Here is a 19,843-nt window from a genome sequence, read left to right on the forward strand (position 1 = left end):
TTATTTTAGGTGCTCTAAATAGAATAAGTTAAAGTTAATTTATCAGCATATTTTAATTAATTAACACATTTTGTTAGCTTTTTTTCTTCTGACCAGAGTCAGACAATGAAAATGTCAATGTCTATCATTCTACTGCTTTAAACTCTGGTAGCTTTTAATGAAAATGAATCAAATGCCGGTTCCCGAGACCAGATGAGTGAGTCATTTCATTGATGTCCAGTGGCCTGTTCATTCATTCTTTCACACTTATGGAGTGAGTGTCAACCTGCTCATCAAATCTCTATGGTTACCACGTGTTAGGAAGTGTCAACCTGCTCTTCAGAATCTCCATGGTTACTGTGTATCAGGTACTGTCACCCTGCTCCTCAGAATCTCCATGGTTACCAAATGTTAGGAAGTGTCACCCTGCACCTCAGAATCTCCATGGTTACCAAATGTTAGGAAGTGTCACCCTGCACTTCAGAATCTCCATGGTTACTGTGTATGAGTTAGTGTCACCCTGCTCCTCAGAATCTCCATGGTTACCACATGTTAGGAATTGTCACCTCATGAAGATGTTGCTGAAGAAGTCATCCTCTGCTTGACAGGCCAGCTGCTTCTTCCTGTCGCCCTGCATCCTCACGCTGACCCAGTCTGCAACCTCCTCCTCCTCCGCCCCCTCACCCACGTGCCCATAGAGCGCCCCCCAGAGGGGGCTGCTGCCAGCACCGGAGGTGCCCATCACACTACGGTTACTGCCGAATGCCGAGTCGGCCTCGTCCTGCTCGGCCAGCATCTCGTCGATGTCCGTCTCGCGGTAGCAGCGCAGTGGAACCGCATCCAAGTCTGTCTCCGAGTACTTTACGGTCCGCCGGATAATGCCCGTTTTGGGTGATGACCCCGCTTCTGCCAGGGGAGGGGTCACCAGCTCCACATAGACATGCTGCACATCGTGGCTGGCCAGTGAGGCCAAGGGCAGTAAGTTGGGGGGGGTGGGAGTCGGTGACTCACTGCTGGTGCCACTAGGGGGGGCAGTGGCAGCATCTGGGAGATCTTCAGGCGCAGAGATGGGGAAATAAAATATGCTAGTTATATAGCAGCTCATACCAGAAGTGGACTAACATTAAATAGACATACATTAAATAGACTAAAATGAAAAATTAAAGATCTACAAAATATGAAATTCACAGGCATCCATTCGGCTGTGTGTATCACTTCCTTTTCTAGTTCACAGAATAAACGTTTTCTAGCTGAAATTAAATGTTTGTATTTTTTGAAGGGGGGAGGCTTTCATTGGTCAATGGCTGCCTTTTATCCCAGCACCGTCTGTTTAGGGTTACCTTTACGTCCCGCCTCTGCACCCTCGCCGGACGACGTCCCGAACAGGAACTCCCACTTCGCACGTGCGATCTTCTGGGAGTGAAGGGAGGGTCCCATCACAGATGAGCCGCTGTCAGTCTGGGATACACACACATACATACAAACACAGACACACAAACACACATGTGCGGCATTATGAGCATAAACACGCCCACACACAAGAAACTCAACATTCTACCAAACGTGTTATGCAGTGGTACATGAATACAGCTTCATTGTCCAGCACCCGAGCTTTAAAAGAGCAGGCATTCAGAGTGACAATCTTCTCCAAATCTGCTCGCTCACTGGCTGTTCTGACTGGAAATGGGAGCGGCTCTTTTCCACAATCCCAGTGCCCTCACTTGTCAGGAGCGACAGAAACGCATAACAGTGTTTGACTGGGAGAAACAACCCTCAGAAGTTATTCACATTTTAATCCTCTGCTCTAAAGTACAAGCACTGCATTAGAACCACAGTTAATGTGGCATAGAAACACAGCATCGACATTTCTAACTGCAGTCCTCCAGTTTGTCCTCAAGGCCAAACCGTGAATTGAAACCTCCGGTTCTCCTTCCTGTGCTCTGTGAATGGCACTCGTGCTGAATGCCTGTGGTTCCCCGCCTGCCCTGTCATGTGACCACTGTGGCTCAACTGGAAACTCTAGAGATGGAATATCATGAACAATTTGCCTTTTTTTGTACTTGCGCATTTATTCTGTTGACCTCTGCATGCCTTGTCTCAGTGTCAATGCATACAATCACTAGGACCATTTAAAAGTGATTTATAGGTAGTTCCACGGAGGCTGCCCCCCCCCCCCCCCCCCAGCCAGTGTAATGCCCTGCACCTGTATTACTGAGGATCCATTCCCGGTCTCGCTGTCCCTCGGGCTGGACTGACTGGAGAAGCTGTCCCCGTCCAGCAGACTGCCCGTCACGCCGCTGGAGCTTCGTGAGGTCGCCTGCACACCGTTTCCTTCACCCTCCGGCAGCCCGTCCACCTCATGGGCGTCAGGTAGGTGTGAGGTAACTGGAAGCCCAGCCTGGGTACATTCCAGCAGGATGGGGCCCAAAAGCAGAGCCTCTCTCTTCTTAAACTCCGCTTGTTTCTGCAGCAGGAGGGGTGGGGCACTGAGTGCATTTTGCCGAACCTGGGGTCCTGAACATGGATTGCCGTCCTCCGCCTTCATCTCCTCCGCCTCTTGCTCTCTGGATGTCCGACTTGCTCCGGGCTCCTCGGCACTTTGGCTCAGGAAGAGGCACCGGGCCGTCTCCAAGCTATTCCTCGGTCCTTTGTCATTCCTGCCCTCCTGCCGTCTGTCTGTGGCAGGTGACCAACCCCCCCTGGTGTACTGTGGCAGCCGGTGACGATGGGGAGTGGGACTGTCTGTAAGCCGGGCTTCAACGCATCTCAGCCTTGGATCCCTCACGGGAGAGCTGACCTCCCCACAACGTGGTCGGAAGCGATGCAGCCGGGACGGCATCGCAGGGGACCCCCCAGGGGACCCCCCATGCACGGCAGGTTTTTGGCAGTACTGCATGTCAGTGTTGCGATCTTTCTCCTCCCTCTGCACGACTGATGAGTTCCCATCGCACACATATAAAAACGATGGAGGATCCCGCGGGGGAATTCCGTCTGCCATGTTGTGACTTTCAGGAAGCTGGTGGCCGTGAATCGGTATATTCATCGGAGCCTGGTGTGGTCCTCTGTCTTGTTCAGGTTTTTGGTTCTGGTCCGAGTCCTGCGACTGGCTCCCTGTCAGCTGTGCATTCCCCGATGGAAGAGCGTCTGCTAAAGCATTGGGTGAAGGAGGCCTCCTGACCTCTGTGAATTTGGCAGATAGCTTCGTGGCTTCCATTGCTATCTTGTGAGCCAAATTTGGAGTATTAGTTGGATTGCCGACCTTCGTACCGCTCAGCTGGTTCATCCCTCCCTCTGATTTCTCACCCACATGGAAGTGAGCTTTGCAGCTCAAGTAAGCACTGCAGCCAGACCCTGGTACATGACTTGGAATGCATGTACCATTCACTGCAGATGCATCATGCGGAATGGAAGCTGGTTTGTGTGGTTGGGGCACAGCACTCTTAGATAGTGTCTGTTTTTGTGCATCTGTAGACACCTGGTACTTGACTCTGGAAGACACTGCCACAGTTGGATTGGAGCGGCCAGGGAGGTGGTTGGTAGCTGGACTTCTGGGTAAGCTGGATGCTGCCTTTGGCTGGTCTCTTTTGGCATGGGGGCCAACTGGCAGTGAGTCGGTACGTCGCACCAGGCCAGGGGAGCCTGACCAGGACAGACAGCGTGGGTGATGTTGGTGCAAAGAGTTACGGCCACATAACCCTCTGGCGACCTTGAGCCTCAGCTGAGGGGACCCAAACTCCTTCAGGGCTCTCTGTGTGGCAGCTCTACCTATCGCCTCGAGGGGGGTGCAGCGGATGTCCGGGGGGTTCTCCCGCCGGCCCCTGGAGGCCATGTAGGACGGCTTTGGGCTGGAGCCACATGGAGAGTCAGGACCATTGAGCAAGGGGTTGCTCAGCCTCTTGCGAGGTGCTAACGCCTCCTCCTTGGGTCTGCACATCGTTTCCATCCCGTTGACTTTCCCGGAGGTGTGGCGCAATGCTCCCTGGGGGCTTCCGATTGTCTTAATACTGGCCTTCTTGATGTAACTGAAGGTGACAACCGACCGCATGCCTTCTTTGCCTGACACCACATTTGGCAATCGAACCTCACCAGAAGGTGTGCCCGAGTCTCCGAACTTTCTGTCTGTGCCATTCTGGAGCGCCGTGGACACAAAGCAGCCATCCGCGCCATTCGGCAACTTTTGCTTATGAGTGCCAGAGCCGTCTAGAGGGTGGGGTTGGAGCTTGACCCCACGTGGCTTGGAACGAGACCCAGTAGGACTAAAGGCCTGTCCATTGACACCATTGACCATGTGTTTAGTTCTTTGCCTTTCAAGGGCACCTGAATTTAGAGGCAGGACCTCCATTCCCTGCACTGAGGCTGAGCCGACTGCACCTACATGCCAGGAGGACCTTCTCGCTTTGCCGTTAGGTGCCCTCACATCCATAAGACATGACCCTCAGACGCTACAGAGATGGTTACCCTCTTTCTTCTTCAATTATAATTTTTTTCTGACAATCATTCTATTATCTGACCAATCACTCAGTGATTTTTTTATTGCTTTTTACTCTCTGTTCCAACAGTTGAAGCGACGTCTTCATCCATGTTCAGGAAAAATGAGGCCTGTGTATCTTTAACAGCTCCTGTCCAAAAAAGCAAGCAGAGAAAGAGATCAGAGTGCTGGAAACAGTACAAGCGAGCGTAGCGGTGGGCAGACGAAACAAATACCTGCTGTCATGTTATGCAGGCCATTGGCCAAGCTAACAGATGCGTTGCTATTTGTTGTGAAACCACGGCAAAATTAGAACTGCAGAGCTCTGCCTCACAGCTATGGTGGATTACAGCTCCAGGTAAAAGTTTTAAAGTTTGGGATTTTTAAGCTCCTTCAAACAAATAAGTTCTGCTCAGAAGCAAGACTTTTACTTCAGATGACAAAAACATGAGATGATGAAACAGGGGGTGAATTTATTGATAAACAGATAACCAGTGAGTTTGACAGTGACCAGATAAAATGAAATGCACTGGAAGATAATCACTAATCCTTCATCTCTTTACCCTCCTTACCCAGACACACACAAGACAGATCTAAGCGTAAGCCAGCCAAACATATAGGCTGCGATATATAACATTTTAAAAACATCCCTCTTCATAGCGGCTTATCAGGTACACGATTTCATCCGTCCTTTTTCCTGAAACAACTCGTCCAACTTAGGGTCATGGGGGGTCCAGAGCCTATGGGTACAAGGCAGGAAACAACCCAGGATTGGGCGCCAACCCATCGCATGGCACACTCACACGCAGTCACTCACACAGCAGTCACTCACACGCAGTCACTCACACATCAGTCACTCACACATCAGTCACTCACACGCAGTCACACACAGCAGTCACTCACACGCAGTCACTCACACAGCAGTCACTCACACAGCAGTCACTCACACGCAGTCACTCACACATCAGTCACTCACACGCAGTCACTCACACGCAGTCACACACAGCAGTCACTCACACAGCAGTCACTCACATGCAGTCACTCACACAGCAGTCACTCACACAGCAGTCACTCACACGCAGTCACTCACACGCAGTCACTCACACATCAGTCACTCACACGCAGTCACACACAGCAGTCACTCACACGCAGTCACTCACACAGCAGTCACTCACACAGCAGTAACTCACATGCAGTAACTCACACAGCAGTCACTCACACGCAGTCACACACACAGCAGTCACTCACACAGCAGTCACTCACATGCAGTCACTCACACAGCAGTCACTCACACAGCAGTCACTCACACGCAGTCACTCACACAGCAGTCACTCACACACAGTCACTCACACAGCAGTCACTCACACGCAGTCACACACAGCAGTCACTCACACAGCAGTCACTCACACACAGTCACTCACACAGCAGTCACTCACACGCAGTCACACACAGCAGTCACTCACACAGCAGTCACTCACATGCAGTCACTCACACAGCAGTCACTCACACACAGTCACTCACACAGCAGTCACTCACACGCAGTCACTCACACAGCAGTCACTCACACGCAGTCACTCACACAGCAGTCACTCACACAAGCGTGCCAATGGGCAATTTGGTAACTCTAATTAGGCTCAGCAAGTTTTTAGAATGTGGGGGGAAACCTAGGGGAAAACCCATGGGGAGAACATACAAATGCACACACATGGAGCCACTTGAACCCAGGTTCCAGTGATGCGACGCAACAGTGGAAACCACTGCACCAGCCCACTGCCACATACAGAACTTCAGGGAATTTTATGTTATGTTTGAACCCAAATAAATCATGCACAAATGTCATTTTTGTCAAATCACAACTTTTTAAAACTGTTTAACATCCTCAACAGGATGAGTGTAAGGTTAAGACGTCTTTGTAAGAAACAGAACACATCCCAGTCAGACCAGTAGAAACCTCAAGCATCCCCACTTGCATCAAGTCATCACTACTCTTGTATTCCTGGACAAGCTGTCAGTCATCATTACTCTCATATCACTGCAGGAGCCGTCACTCATCATATCACTGTACAAGCAGTTTATCATTGTTACTCTCTCATCAGTCATGTGGGCAAGTATTGTTTATATAAACAATATGCAGGTTGATCATATACAAAAAAGGGAAAAGGAGGCACAGTCTGCAGTTTTCCAGAAAACCTAGAAGACTTTAACATATATATACACACACATACACACACACACACACACACACACACACATATATATATATATATATGTGTGTGTGTGTATTCTATTAAAATGCTTATTATGACAGAAATGAGGGGCGTGAGTGGTCGAGGCGGCAGAGAGACCCACTTTGTATGGCTCCTGTGTGCCACCTGACGCTCACAGAGACTGCAGCTGGAAGACTGCAGCAATCACACGGAAGGTGCCGGAATGACTCATGCAGACGTCACTCTGTGCTAGGAGAGGGTGAGCTGCTCAGCAGCCCAATTTCAGCTAAGAGAGTCATGTTAAAAATGTACCTGCGATACCCACAATCCTCAGCCTCCATCTCCCTGGAGGTATGTAAATAAGAACGTTCCGGAAGCCTCAAAAAAACATGAGAAGCCAAACAAAGGACTCAGTGCACTTTGCTGCCAGTATGTAACAAACATACCAGAACTGATTGTGGTTTGGTGCCCAAAATAAAATACAGGACAATATAACAAGATACACAGGAGTAACTAACTATAAATGTGTAGTAGGGAGCCTATGAATTTACAGGGAATACAGTGCAAAGTGCAGGGGAAGAAGTGTGTTAGGAACAAGGCGCAGAACATTGATGCAGAACAGATCAATAAGCCAACGCAGGGCAAAAACAAAATCAGTTGTACACTGTAGTGTAAACGTACCGATACAGTGCAAATAGATGACGAGGAGAAATGTCCAGGCATGGGAAGAGGGAGATTGTTCCTGGGTGAATGGAAAACACCAGGATGACAGGATTATTTGGATGCTAGGTGAGTTTGCTAAGGAGCTGGACGGCTACAGGGAAGAAGCTGTGAAGGTGGCGTGAAGTGCTGGTCGTGATGAAGGGAGGAACTGGCATTATGCTGAGAGGCGGAGGGGGCATTTAAGGGCAACGGGGTTTATGTGGACTTATTGACTGCAGGGCTGAGGTGGACCCAATCTGGACCTCCTTGAAGATTGAGAAAAACCTCAATGGTTCTCAGCCCAGGCTCTGACCTTCAGGTTGAGGAACCTAAGAAGCTCAGCTCAGTTCACGACTGAGGAAGCTGCTGTTTAAGCCCCTGGACAGGAGAGTCACCCCATACTGCATCCGCTAAAACATTTGACTGGCATTGGATGTGCACAAACTGTCACAGCCTGACACATACAAACTGTCACAGCCTGACACACACTAACTGTCCCAACCAGACACACACAAACTGTCACAACCAGACACACACAAACTGTCACAACGAGACACATGCAAACTGTCACAGCCTGACACACGCAAACTGTCCCAACCAGACACACACAAACTGTCCCAACCAGACACACGCAAACTGTCACAACGAGACACACGCAAACTGTCCCAACCAGACACACGCAAAATGTCCCAACCAGACACACGCAAACTGTCCCAACCAGACACACGCAAACTGTCCCAACCAGACACACACAAACTGTCCCAACCAGACACACGCAAACTGTCCCAACCAGACACACGCAAACTGTCCCAACCAGATACACACAAACTGTCCCAACCAGACACACGCAAACTGTCACAACGAGACACACGCAAACTGTCCCAACCAGACACACACGAACTGTCCCAACCAGACACACGCAAACTGTCACAACCAGACACACACAAACTGTCACAACCAGACACACATAAACTGTCACGAGACACATGCAAACTGTCACAGCCTGACACACGCAAACTGTCCCAACCAGACACACACAAACTGTCACAACCAGACACACACAAACTGTCACAACCAGACACACGCAAACTGTCCCAACCAGACACACGCAAACTGTCACAACGAGACACACGCAAACTGTCCCAACCAGACACACACAAACTGTCCCAACCAGACACACGCAAACTGTCACAACGAGACACACGCAAAATGGCCCAACCAGACCCACGCAAACTGTCCCAACCAGACACACGCAAACTGTCACAATGAGACACACGCAAACTGTCCCAACCAGACACACGCAAACTGTCCCAACCAGACACACGCAAACTGTCCCAACCAGACACACGCAAACTGTCCCAACCAGACACACGCAAACTGTCACAACGAGACACACGCAAACTGTCCCAACCAGACACACACAAACTGTCCCAACCAGACACACACAAACTGTCACAACGAGACACACACAAACTGTCACAACCAGACACACACAAACTGTCACAGCCTGACACACACAATCTATCACAATCTGACACAAACTATCACAACCTGACACAAACTATCACAACCTGACACAAACAAACTGTCAGAAACTGACACGTACAAACTGATACACAAACCTGACACACAAACTAACACTTACTGACCAGCTGAGCATGAGCTTTGGAGAGAGAGACGCTGCTTCACCGTTTGTGAGGCACTCATGCGTGACTGGCGTGCTAATACCGCCCCCCCCCCCCCCATGCGCCGTCCTCTCCGTCCGCCACACCCCAGGTCTGCCGCAGCGCTGCACACACGAGCAGTCACCCCGCGGCCGGAAGGCAGAACGAGGTCACGCTCAAAGCTGCCCAGCGGTGCCAGTATCTCGTACCTCCGGCGTCTGGCTGCAGTTTGTCCTGAGGATGAGGCGGCGTGGCCAAGATCACAGCAAGGAGGGGAAATGAGGCAGCAAGACCGGGGTGCTGAGTTCCACCTACGGCTGCCGTCACTGTGTCCGGGGACCGGCAGCACAGAGACATCGGGCCTCTACTCACCGCAGATGATTCAGTTATTCAGATCACAAACTAGCGCAAAGAAAATTTTATAAAGTGTCTGCTGAGCCAGGACAGCAGGAACAGGTCCAGGGCCAGCCAGCTCTCCGCTCCGCTGCCGTACCTAACGGGGTCCAGACGTATATTTTTTCGCTGTAATTTTTAAGTCATATTTCGTTGACTTTAAGTGCACAGTGCAATCTGTTTATAGAGTACAGTCCATGTGATGTATATGTATATATAGTATATGTCAGTACAGCCTGCTAATAGCAGTATTTCACTGTATACCTGTGTATACATGACAAATATTATATTTGACACTAACCCCTGGCTTATGACTAACCCCACTGTTAATTTCTCTGTTAACTGTTAACCTAGCTTATGACTAACCCCACTGTTAACCAGGATTATCGAGAGCACAACAAACAACCGTATTTCCAATGTATTAACAGCATAACAGTGAATCTGTCAGCAACTGCTGGTCACAGATGTAAGCAATAACTTTATCACGCAGTGAGTCTAATTCACAGTGTCTCAGCTGGTCATACCGGCTTCACATGGACACCAACACACTGCTGGGTTGAAATGGGGGAGGGGGGGCAGATCCAACAGAGAGACGGGGGTGGGGGGCAAGGTGAATCTCATCTTCCGTTAAGATCACAAGACAACAACAGCGTGAGCTGAGCCCAGAGTGTAACCAGGAAACACAATAAAGCTGTGAATGAGGAGATCAGTTCCGCAGCGTGGGGGGCGACCGGCGGGCCACTGGGGGTGTGACAGGCCTGTCCTCCATCCAGGAGCACGTCACCGAGCAGCCCGCACGGCAGCAGGGGGCCACAGAGGGTACGGGGGGGGAGGCATGGAGGCTCTCAGCACAGTGTGACGCAGGACACGCACTGCGCACTGCACTCAGGCACACAGACTCACATACACACATACACACAGACACACACAGAGACACATACAGACATGCACAGACACATTCTCTCTCTCTCTCTCTCTCTCTCTCTCTCTCTTTCTCTCACACACACACACACACAGCCCCCCCCCCCCCATGCAGGTCCACAGACCTTAACAGTCCCCCCCTCCTCCCAGCAGCACCAACAAATCAGCTCACACAGCTTTCCTCAGCCGCGACCCGACCCCCCCCCCCCCCGCCACAAAGGAGCGCTTTCGGGGGGGGCTGGGGGGCACCAGATGGAGGAGAACAGTTTCAATGTCAGTCTCTGAAGTTTGAACAAGGTGAGGAGGGGCTATTTATCTTTTAGGGACAGGACATATGGGAGAGTGGGGGCATCCCCAAAGCACCTCTGCAGCACAGACTCATGGGGGGGGCTGGGGGGGGGGGTGAGGTGCAGAGCCTGTTCCTGGCGCCCGCTGCCGCAGGGCATGATGGGACCGGTTTGGCAACCAGCCTCAAGGGGCACAGAAAGAGACCGACACCAACACAGCTGAATAGCATCCAAAATCCCCCGAGATGTGAGCGCATTTTGTCACTTTAGCTACACAATGATTATATTTCCTTTGGACGAACGCTTTACAAGAAAACCCTAAGATTCTTACACCTTTTCCCTTCATTTAAGTAACATGACCCCCGATTTTCCTCAACACGTCGCTGTAAATAAATAAATATTGACATGAGCGAACCAAGAAAAGCGAATCTAAGTGTAGAAACTGACTGCAGGCATTGCTGTGTGCTGCTATGTTGGGATGTTCTGTCTGCCGGAAAAGTCGACATTCAGCACTTCAGTGGCATGACGAATCATCTGTTTTTAGCAACGACTTGTCAACAGAAGGGCAGCTCATTCAAACATCTCAGAGATTTATTTTATTTCGTGGGACAGGGAGTGTTAAAGCCAATAACGCGTCCAGTGGCCTGGGACAGGTGTTAGGTAAACAGTGCTGGGCAAACTCACAGGCTGTGACGTCACAAATCACCATGGCGAAGAGGACAGCTCAGTGAGGCTGAAAGGCCCAGTTGATCTGACACAGCAAAACTGAGGGAAATATGGCCACTTTTCTGCAGCTTAAATTTCCAGTGATTGCTTAGAATCACCTCCAGACAATTTTACCCAACAACTTCTGTAACGTTTGCTGGACTGTTTCGCCAGTCAGTGCCAACAGATGCAAGGTTGTATTTCTCAGAAATGGTCATGTAGCTTCAAGGTCCCCACATCGGCAGCTGGTTAACTGGCTAAGGAACAACTGCTGTTGTACCCTTGAGCGAAGCTTTAGCAGCCAATCAGGAGGACTGGGTAAGGCAGTGCAAGGACATACCAGCCAAATGTTTCACAGCTTGAGAAACTGGGATAAAACACGCCTGTAAATCTGGGCGTAAATCGGCGGGCAGCCTGGGAAAGAGGCAAAGAACACGCCCAGTCTGGTGTCTTACCAGAGGAGACTTCAGAAAAGTTCAATCCTTCTCCACAAGGAGGGTAAACAAGTCATCCACTCTCTAGGACAGGAGTGGATAGTCATGTGATTTTTACGGCCCGCCAAAGAGAGAGCGGTTACCCCTGCAAGCCTCCCCACCCCCCAATCCTTCATGCCGCAAAACGGTTAACTGTCGGGACAAAGGTGAAGCCTCCTCAGAAGATGAACAAAATGTTCAATCACGCATCTCTGGACCTCTGGACTTCCTCCCCGAGGATTAGCACGAAAAGCTGGTCGCCACCAAAAGCCGGGGCTGTTCCGGAGACGCTAAGCCTACAGTGACTATTATTAACCAGCTGTGCCTGCTGCTGGCCAGCTGTTGCCGCGCTTATCCAGCTGTGCCTGAAGGTCGCCCGGCTGACCACCATCTTTCGCATGGCATGACAGAAGATTCCAGGCAGTGGAGACCGGAGTTTATCACGTCACCGGTGGAGACGAAGGGGGAGCTCGAATCCATTTGCATATCTGAAATTCTATTTCTGTCCCTGCATCTCTGCAACTGAGCCACGACACGAGGGCCGATGGCAGTGACACAGCACCTGGGCACGCGTGCCGGCCGGGCCGCAACCTGCATCACGCAGGCGACTGTGTGGGCCGCGATCCCGAGATGGCGGCCTTCAAACAGGCCCGACTCCAGCTATGAGCGGTTGCCGGGGCCCCTGGAGTACCTGTCCGGCGGAGGAAGCGAGATGATCAGCAAATGTCTTAGTAGGAGGAACTCAATAAATAAATAAAGTTTTGGGTCCATGAACAGGAAGATCCAGCCCTGTGTCAAATCGTGGCAATTCAGAAACATAAGTTGTGATCATTGCTTAGAGTCAAATCACAACAGAAGATTAATGAAGCAGCCCACAGAGGCAGGAGTGCCATACAGGGAGGGAATTCAGGACGATTCCCAGGGGTGCAGAGTGACAGGGGCATGTAATTGGATTGGTCAGGTTGGGCAGCCCAATACGATGCTTTCATGGGGTCCAAAATCTCCAGCAGCCCCCCTGTGCAAAGGTCAAACAAACACCAAGGCTGGCAAACACTGGGCCCGGTCCAAAGCCAGCCAGCGAATCGACAGCAGCTTCCTGTTATGCTCAGGATTTATATCTTTATCTCATAGTTTTCTCCACGGAGCTCTTCTGACGAGGACGACTTAAGCGAGTCAGCTTATCGCTCTCTGTCGCTACGGTGCCCCTGTGATTCCAGGGGAAACGAGCGAAAGACTCCAAACTAATGCTACATGGAAGAGCCACACGTGAGAACCAGGGCGGTTCTAAGGTGCGGCCATAAGAGGGTCTATAATTCATACAGCCGGGCCAGCCTTACCATTAGCCAGTGATGTGTGACGAGTTCTTCAGTACCTGGAACACAGAACACGGAGAACAGCAGACCCTGGAAATGTGAGGCACTGCTCGTATGCTGGTCAGGGGATTGCAGCAAATCATTAGGACCGCCCCCTCCAGCAGCGGCAGCACAGCAGGGTGGGAGAACTGAAATACGGCCGTCTGGCTACGGCAGGATCCGCCCCAGCCCATCCACGCTTAATTCAGCTCTCATGGAAGTCGACACTGCATGAGAGCGCGGTTTAATTAGCCTGCGTTACTGTGATTCCTTCCCAGTATTCAGACCCCCGGACCTCATATTTCCTCGCACAGGTTGATCTGTGTTATAATGTGTCATGGGAGCCACTTTAAAGTGTTGCTCATTCTTCTCAAAAATGTCACGCATCATCAGCTGTAAAACTGTATACGGCTCAGAGTCGAGCCGTCAGTCGAATGGCTATTTATAGACCCATGTTTATAAATAAATTGCTTTTTTCCCAGGCGTCTAAGTAGATCCACCAGTCTGAGCTCCTTCTGCAGATAGGGAGCCTTTCACCAACACGCTACAGCAGACCGAACCAGGAACCTTCTCCCTCCTTGTGAGACAGACCTAATGTTTCCCGCCGTTTAAATTCAAATTCATCAGCAGCATTCGATCCAATCCTGCGCTGGGTTGGCACCACAGGTCGGGAGTGTGTTGCGAGAGCAGGGCAGCCTATAAAGCAATTACCGCTGTTTACACAACACCACTATCTCCTCTTCCTGTTTTTCTGTGACAGGCGCTACACAAGACAAGTGTCGGAAGCGAAACGGCGGTGCTGACCCAACAGAGGGACAGGAAACAGCCGTCCCTCCGCTGTCTGTCTTATAATGGCAAAGCCCGAAGGTCAGAAACGATAGGTCGTTTTACACCGACTTCCTGTGCTTCTAATGACCGTATTAAAAACGTGTCTGGCTATTTTAGAATGATTGATACCTTGGATCACACCTATGCTGGCCTCTTTGGTTTCTGCGTAGCCTTGAATTAGTTCTGGTTTAATTTAGCCTCCCTAGCAATGAACCGGCAAGGCCTCAAGTTACTCTTCGTGAGTCGGAGACAGAGCCCTACACTGACTGAGCTGTCCGGAGGGGAGGAAGGCAGAGGCGGAGGAGGACGACAAGACAGCACTGTCTGGTAGCCCTGACTGCCTGGCCTCAGAAATGGTGTGTGAGTTTAGGTGACGCGAGTGTGCAAATGGCGTGTGGCTTTGTGGGTTAGAACTCTGTGCCAGTCATCAGAAGGTTATTGATTTGTATCCCAAGGGCAGCAGATGGCTGGACCCTTGAGCAAGGACCTTAACCCCAATCACTCCAGGAACTGGCTGCCCCCCCTCTTTCACTTGTACCTCACTTTGGATAAAAGTGTTTGCTAAATAAAACGTTTCTGAGAGTAAACGCAGCCCTTTGGGGGTATTTTTGTGTTATTTCCCCACCAGAAATGCGTTTCCTGACCAAGGTCAGCCACACAGGGGAATGATCTTCCCAGAGGAGCAGGACCCAGTGGAGGAGAACCGCCCACGGGCATCGCATTTTAGCACGCCCACAAGTAGCAGGGCATTTATGTGTGTGTTTGCAAGCAAGCGTGTGTTTTATGCTGACATTTATGGGGGAGGGATTTTATTTTCTCCCCCAGGATACACAGTTGATGAAGAAGCATCTCTTGCCAGACATAATATTTCATAACTGATATTATCCAGCAACCCCCAACCCCCCCCCCCCCCCCCCCCCCAGACCAGTAAAAAAGCGGGCCGGGTCTGCTCATCACACGTGTCCAGTGTCCATCGTGTCCAGCGCCCGCAATGACCCCCCCAACCCGTTTCCGTCACCCACCACAGCCCCGTGGGCATCCTGCGGGCACAAGGGTCGTTGCGGCTCTCTTACCTGCTACCCGCCCGAGGACGGGACGGGACGGGACAGCCAGCCAACGGCTTATACATGTTCGGGGAGCCCCGCATATATCTCCATAGCACAGCCAACACACACCAACATGAAATTTAACCAGCACTGAGGAAATGATCCGGCTGCACCGGAAAGCGCGATGGCAAAATATTCCAGTCCGTGTGGTGAGACGGGTGACAGGAATGCATGCGCCGCTATTTCGGTCCATGCTGACGGATTAGACAGCGCACCGGTCATATCACACAGAAGTTAATCGGAGGGATAAACCTCATCGTTTCACATTATTGTATTAGTATGTCAAACACGATTCACTACGCTTACATTGCAATACATGCTTCCTTCCCGCTATCGAGTAAAAGTAGTTTGACTGCAACAAATTCATCTGGATGTCGGAATATAGCGATGATCGATATTCAGTCTGTTTACACATAAGCAGTACATGGGTAAGGAGAGTGAATGAAGCGCTGCTGTATAACCATGCCAGTAAATTCAATGAAATCGGTAAAAAGGCAGACAGCTGGGGCTATAAAACGAAATGATGCCCGTGCCCTGCAATACAACAATAAGCAGCGGGCACTCGGCGTGCGACTTACCGAGACGGAGCGGTGTGTGTGCGGGACGCAGCGTCCGCCGGCGCCTCTGACCGCATGTGCCGCCTGCCTACCGCATAACGCCGCGCTCACTGCAGACCGCATGCGGGCGAGGGGAGCGCGCTCAGCGCGCCTGCCTGCCTGGCAGTCTGTCTTTCTCAGTGGCTGTGCATGCCAGCCTTTACGGCCACGTGTGACCGGGCGTCTGTCTCTCTGTCTGTCCGTCTGTCTCTGTGTTTGCAAGACTGCGTGGTCCTGAAACGGACAGTTCCACTCAGTACTGTGCGATCTTGCTGCTGATTTTGCGAGTAGAACATGCACCACCCCCTTACCCCCTCCGAATCAAGCACGTCTTCACCCACATCACTGTTCTCACGGCGTCCCGACCAGCACCAACACGCCCTGCACCCCATTCGCCGATCAATACTCAGGTGTGACGGGTTTATCGTGCATAATCAGAAATGTGCAGGGTAACCTCTTGCCAACAATCCGTAGCGGAATTTTCAGATCGCGTGCCAAGTTAGCGAGACCTCAACTATTTAAAGAATATTAATATTCAGTACAATCGGTCTCACCTTCTGGAGTCAGGCAGCAAAGACGATGAGACACGCAACAGATAATCGTACAAGTTAACGGAACTTTCGAGGTTTATTTTTTTTTTTTTCGTGCTGCGGGGGAATTCATGCAAGAATCGGATTTTGAACTTTTATACCTTAGCTGGCTGAAACAGCCCTCACTGCAAGCTTGACAGATGCCTTCCCACATTTGCATTTCTGTGTCTTGCTGACCTGGAAAAGCGGTTCCCTCCCTGCAGAGTACAGGCACTAGCTAAGCAGGTCTGTGGGGTGTGTGGGGTCTGCTCTCTGGGGTGCCTAAGAAGCCTCCAGAAATTCAAATATGGCTTCCAGGTTAATGTTACATACCAGTATTAAAGTAAACCTGGCCTGGCACACGCTCACAGAGCCAGGTCCCTTGGTATGCAGCATAGTTATGAAAATCCTGAATGTGTCAACAGCAAAGACGCCCTGTTCCCACGAGGACGACTGATTTGTGCCCTTGAACGCTACATAATACGATACGTGGGACTGCCGTCTCTTTCAGAAACAGATTCGCCCAGTAATCAGTCATACCTACAGTAATATAGCAGTTCAATAACCCGCGTAAGGTCACTAAGGGTTTCTTGTTCATTTCTGGACACCTGTTCAGTCTGGTTCTCGACCTGCTAGTGCTCTCTGGGCTTGTGGTTCTGTTTTCCGCACCCTGTTGGTTTGTTCTCTGGATTCTGGTCCAGCTAAATTTCCCAGATTCTGTTTGCATCTTCCCTGACAATGTGCTTCCTCCTGCCGTCATGGACGTAAATTACAGGGAGGACAATAAATCAAAACCAGTTAATACAACCCCTCCAATAATCATGTTTCTCCTGTAATGGGTGGAGACCTCAACCCCCCCAATGTTCCAGCCAAAGTTACACCCTTGCCTACAGTCTTATCCTTTGCGAAGCCTATTCGCTTGAGTCCAACCCAACTTATCTGCACAGCCTTACAGTGAGCAGGCCAAGCCCTGTCAACACTGCATTCTCAAATATCGGCCTGACAGGCAAGAGGCCTGCGCTGAGCTTATCTGCTCGTTCCGTTGCTGCTTGGTTTCAAATTGGTTAATGAAGTTTTTTCGGATTAATTTAGCAGATGCTTCTGTCCAAAACAATGTACAAATGAGGATAGCTTTGGGTCTGAGAGCAGGGTCAGTCTGCACCCGCAGCCCCCAAATCAGGGTCAGTCTGCACCCGCAGGCCACAAAACAAGATGAGTCTGCACCCATAACCCCCAAATCAGGGTCAGTCTGCACCCACAGCCCCCAAATCAGGGTCAGTCTGCACCCACAGCCCTCAAATCAGGGTCAGTCTGTACCCACAGCCCCCAAATCATAGTCAGTCTGCACCCACAGTCCCAAAAGCAGGGTCAGTCTGCACCCATAACCCCCAAATCAGGGTCGTTCTGCACCCATAACCCCCAAATCAGGGTCAGTCTGTACCCACAGCCCCCAAATCAGGGTCAGTCTGCACCCACAGCCCCCAAAGCAGTTGGTCCAGCTCAAGAGCCCAATAAACATGATTATGCTGCTGTCCACAGGATTGAAACCCACACCCTTCTGGATATAAACACAGATCCCTAACCTGTATCCCTAAGACTGCAGCAGATAGACATGGTATGATGGTTTGAGTCTCCATCAGAGCTCCAGATTCAATCCTGGGCAGTTTTCTTCCCCCTGCTGATAGAAATTTCATAATTTTTTTAACTTTCTCATTAATATGAACCTTCGGTGACCTTCATGTTCTGGGCAAAATTATCTTCTGATACTGAAATTTGCAGCAGCCCACTCTGAGCTCCCGGGTTCTGGGGCCTCCATCACATGACCTTGATTGCTCAGCCCAGGTTGTCCACGTGCAAAAGATTTCTCTGCGTATTCTGTGGGGGGGGGGGGGGGGGGGCAGGTTCAGATATCTGTCAGGGTGCCATTTTCAGTCTATCCCCCGTTAGTTACATTTTTTTGCTTTTGCTGTTATTAGTTCCCATTGGAAACATTACTGCAAATCACCATGTAGAGCTTCTGTGAGAAGACAGCAGCAAAGGAAGCGCATCCCCCCCCCCCCAACACCAATACCGCAAACGCCGGTTACGGGACAGCAGATGGGAATATAGCGCATCCCCGCCGTACGTGACTCTCTGACAATGTCACATTTCGCAGCCCTTGGCAATGAGTCAGCAGAACAAGGAGACGCTGTCTTTCAGACCTCCTACCAGGGGGGGCAAGGATTACCGGGGGGGGGGTGTGTGTGGCTCAGCCGTCTGAGCGTCTGAGTCTATGGCCCCAAGGTCACTGGTTCAAGCCCGGCGTCAGTGGAGCAGTAACTGGCCATGAGCCCCTTGAGCAAGGCCCACCGGCTCCCTGGGGGCCGTAAGGAGACAGACCCCCATGACCCCAAGCCTGCCCTCACCTGTATATGTTTCTCATGGAGAACAAGACAGGGTAAAGTAAACTTCCCATGAAGCTTTTCCTCTCTATTCTACTGTTCTAAGGGGCCCAGGGGGGTGGGCCAAGCTTTGAGTGTTTGGGCTGCCTCATCGCCCCCCCACCACAGAAAACAGAGACACACATTCAATGTGCATCTTTCCACAACCATAGGACACATTCCAGGTGATATATAACGGGCCATGTTGTTTAAAAAAAATAAAATTAACAGCTGATTGGCTATTTAGATTATAAACATTAAAATTTGAATTCATAACTGTGTTGTTGATCTGAGCCACACGGCACATCTGGCCCCGGCAGGAAGCTGAACCGGCAGCTGTTACGGCCTCCTACCTGGAGGCCAGTCGACCTGCAGAGTCGTAAATCAGAGCTGTGCCGCTTTCGCACGTACAGCAAGTCTGAGGCTTTTAAGAGGAGCCCCATGTGTTTCTGGCAGCCCGTCCCGCATGTGCGTAGAAAATAGCTCAGGAGTTATGGATCTGTGTCTGTCCGGAAGGTTGTGGGTCCAAATCCCAGCGGAGTAGCCGCTGGGCAACGCCCTTGACGCCATTCGTTCCTGGAATGCTGTCTGCCCCTGATCACTTACCCTCACTTGTACGTCTCTTTGAACAAGTGTCTGCCACGTAAATAAGAATGTAATAACATTTCATGGTTCATTCTGTGTAAGTCTGTCAGTTCCTATGATCAGATCGTTTCATTGCAGTGAGACTGGAGATGCTTTTTCACGCGGCTTAATCCTCTGACCTGAAATTATAACTTCAGTTATGACATAAAATATCGACACGGTAAAGTAACACTGCCTGCTCCTCTGTCGCTCGGTGGCTCAGAGCACTCGGTTAAAAGAACGCTTCTGGGCCTTGCAAGCCGTAGTGTAAACCAGAGCCCCCCAAACTGGGCCCCCCATCCATCCATAATGCCTTGGTCTCCTGTCCCTGGTTTTGGGGCTGCTGACTGGACGGGCTGCCTCAGACCGAGGAGCACGGAAAAGCAACTCGGGCACGGAGGACTGCAGAACCAGGAACAGGGAACTGGAAGTGGGACTCAAACAGAAAACGAGGGTCCTCACTGCAAATCGAAAAACAAGACAAGCTCAGCAACCAAGGACAAGACAGCAGCAACCAAGAAGCACCAAGACACAGACACCCGAAACCAC

At 50.8% G+C, this 19,843-nt stretch overlaps 1 protein-coding gene and 1 long non-coding RNA gene across 2 annotated transcripts in view; one reads left to right on the forward strand and one right to left on the reverse strand.

The window, feature by feature from the left end:
• Positions 1 to 16,039, reverse strand: part of LOC125715950 (PH and SEC7 domain-containing protein 1-like) — a 43,731-nt gene extending 27,692 nt beyond the window's left edge. Inside the window, 4 exon segments of the mRNA XM_048988064.1 lie at positions 546 to 1,032; positions 1,320 to 1,437; positions 2,183 to 4,598; positions 15,664 to 16,039. Of these exon segments, the coding sequence (XP_048844021.1) occupies positions 546 to 1,032; positions 1,320 to 1,437; positions 2,183 to 4,402 (2,825 nt within the window). The 5' untranslated portion in view covers positions 4,403 to 4,598; positions 15,664 to 16,039.
• On the forward strand, positions 13,562 to 14,553 carry LOC125715953 (uncharacterized). The gene is made up of 3 exons (XR_007384228.1): positions 13,562 to 13,817; positions 13,912 to 14,018; positions 14,177 to 14,553. It is a non-coding gene; the product is annotated as an uncharacterized LOC125715953 (long non-coding RNA).
• Positions 16,040 to 19,843: the final 3,804 nt, after the last annotated feature.

Source organism: Brienomyrus brachyistius, chromosome 20, assembly GCF_023856365.1.
Source record: "Brienomyrus brachyistius isolate T26 chromosome 20, BBRACH_0.4, whole genome shotgun sequence".
NCBI classification, from domain to species: Eukaryota; Metazoa; Chordata; class Actinopteri; order Osteoglossiformes; family Mormyridae; genus Brienomyrus; species Brienomyrus brachyistius.